A 1,557-nucleotide genomic window follows, 5' to 3' on the forward strand; every position below is an offset into this window, starting at 1 on the left:
AACCAGGCTGAATGTGATTGGCTGATTGATAACCAGGCTGAATGTGAATGGCTCATTGATAACCAGGCTGAATGTGATTGGTTCGCTGATGGAGTCCAATCAGGAGAACTCAGGTTCCTGCTTTCTGCTTACAGGACCACAGAGCACGCTCCAGGAGACGTAGTCTCACCCCGGCCAGCAGGGGGCGCCAGCAGACGGGAATAATGGACATTTTCTTGGTTCTTCTGGAGAACCGTTCAGACGGCTGGAAGGTGGAACCGTCTCACAACCTGCCTGACAAATCCAGATCTTTATTAGGAAGACCTGGACCTGGACCTGGACCTGGATCTGGAGGCGTGATCATGAAGAGGCTGTTGGGAGCTGTAATTTCCCACCACCAGTGAACTTTTTTTTTTCTTCTTTTGTTCATTTTTTTTATCAGTATTTCTTTGTATTTTCTGTTATTTTATTTTTTTTAGCCCAGAACTTTCTGACAGAAACGGACCTACAGGACGTTTTGAAATAAATTGATCCAATAAGTGTTTCTGAGCTGATTAATGGACCCGATGATGTCATCAGCGGGGATCTAGAAGGTTCTGTTCAGTTAGAACCGCCTGCAGAAGCTAACGCCGGGTCTGGGTCAGGTTCTGAAGATCGGATTATATCCCGTTAGAATTTAAAAAGGAAAACCCAGCGACCTTTCAGGATCTTTATTAGCATGGAATGTTTATTTGGTACGGATCATAGAATGCATTACAATACAACAAACACTCTGTCTCACTCTTCTCACACATCGTCTGGCACACTGCTGACCTGATCTTCTCACACTCACTCTCTCACTGTCTCACACTGTCTCACACTCCATCTCACTCCGTTTCTCACTCCGTGTCACTCTCAGCCTCACCCTCTCACTCTCTCACTTCGTTTCTCACTCTCTCACTCTGTCTCACTCTGTCTCACTCTCACTCCATTTCTCACTCTGTCTCACTCCGTTTCTCACTCTCTCACTCCGTCTCACTCTGCTCTGTGGATCCAGATCCTCTGGGAGTGAGCCGTAGTGATCACCGAGCTGCATCCAGTCCGCCGCTCGGTGATCATTTAAAGTTCTGAGTCTAAACTGCTGCCGTGCTTCCAGCACCGATTGGCTCATTCGTCTGCTGGTCACTGACTGTCTGGGCGGAGTTTCTTCAGTGTGGGCGGAGCTAAAAGACCTCCTCTTCCTCACAGCCGTAATCTGGAAAACACCGGATGTTTTCATGGATGAATAATCTGTTCTCAGTTGTGGCAGAGATTAGGCGTTTAGAGTAAAGGTTCTGGACTGACCTCCAACCAGCTGCAGCGCACTGACACACTCTTCCTCCACCTCCTCCTCTTCCTCAATTTCTACAGCGGGCGGAGCTTCTGCAGGGGCGGGCTCTGTGTCAGCAACATCTTCAGGAGGAGCTTCAGATACAACCTCTGTTTCTGTTTCCATGGTAACGGCTAGTTCCACCTGAATTTGACAAGATAAACTGAATCTGAATCATGATAGGAGGCTTGGGTGCAGCCAGGTAACCTGGGTGTAACAGCAGGTAACCG

The 1,557-nt window shown here is 48.2% G+C and overlaps 1 protein-coding gene across 1 annotated transcript in view; it reads left to right on the plus strand.

The window, feature by feature from the left end:
* LOC107098159 (transcription factor E2F6-like) overlaps positions 1-528 on the plus strand; it is a 6,869-nt gene extending 6,341 nt beyond the window's left edge. Inside the window, exon 10 of the mRNA XM_015395661.1 lies at positions 135-528. Coding sequence (XP_015251147.1) covers positions 135-163 — 29 coding nt within the window. The 3' untranslated portion in view covers positions 164-528. The remainder of the gene's footprint in view (positions 1-134) is intronic.
* Positions 529-1,557: the final 1,029 nt, after the last annotated feature.

This window comes from Cyprinodon variegatus, unplaced genomic scaffold (assembly GCF_000732505.1).
Source record: "Cyprinodon variegatus isolate N-32 unplaced genomic scaffold, C_variegatus-1.0 Scaffold752, whole genome shotgun sequence".
NCBI classification, from domain to species: domain Eukaryota; kingdom Metazoa; phylum Chordata; class Actinopteri; order Cyprinodontiformes; family Cyprinodontidae; genus Cyprinodon; species Cyprinodon variegatus.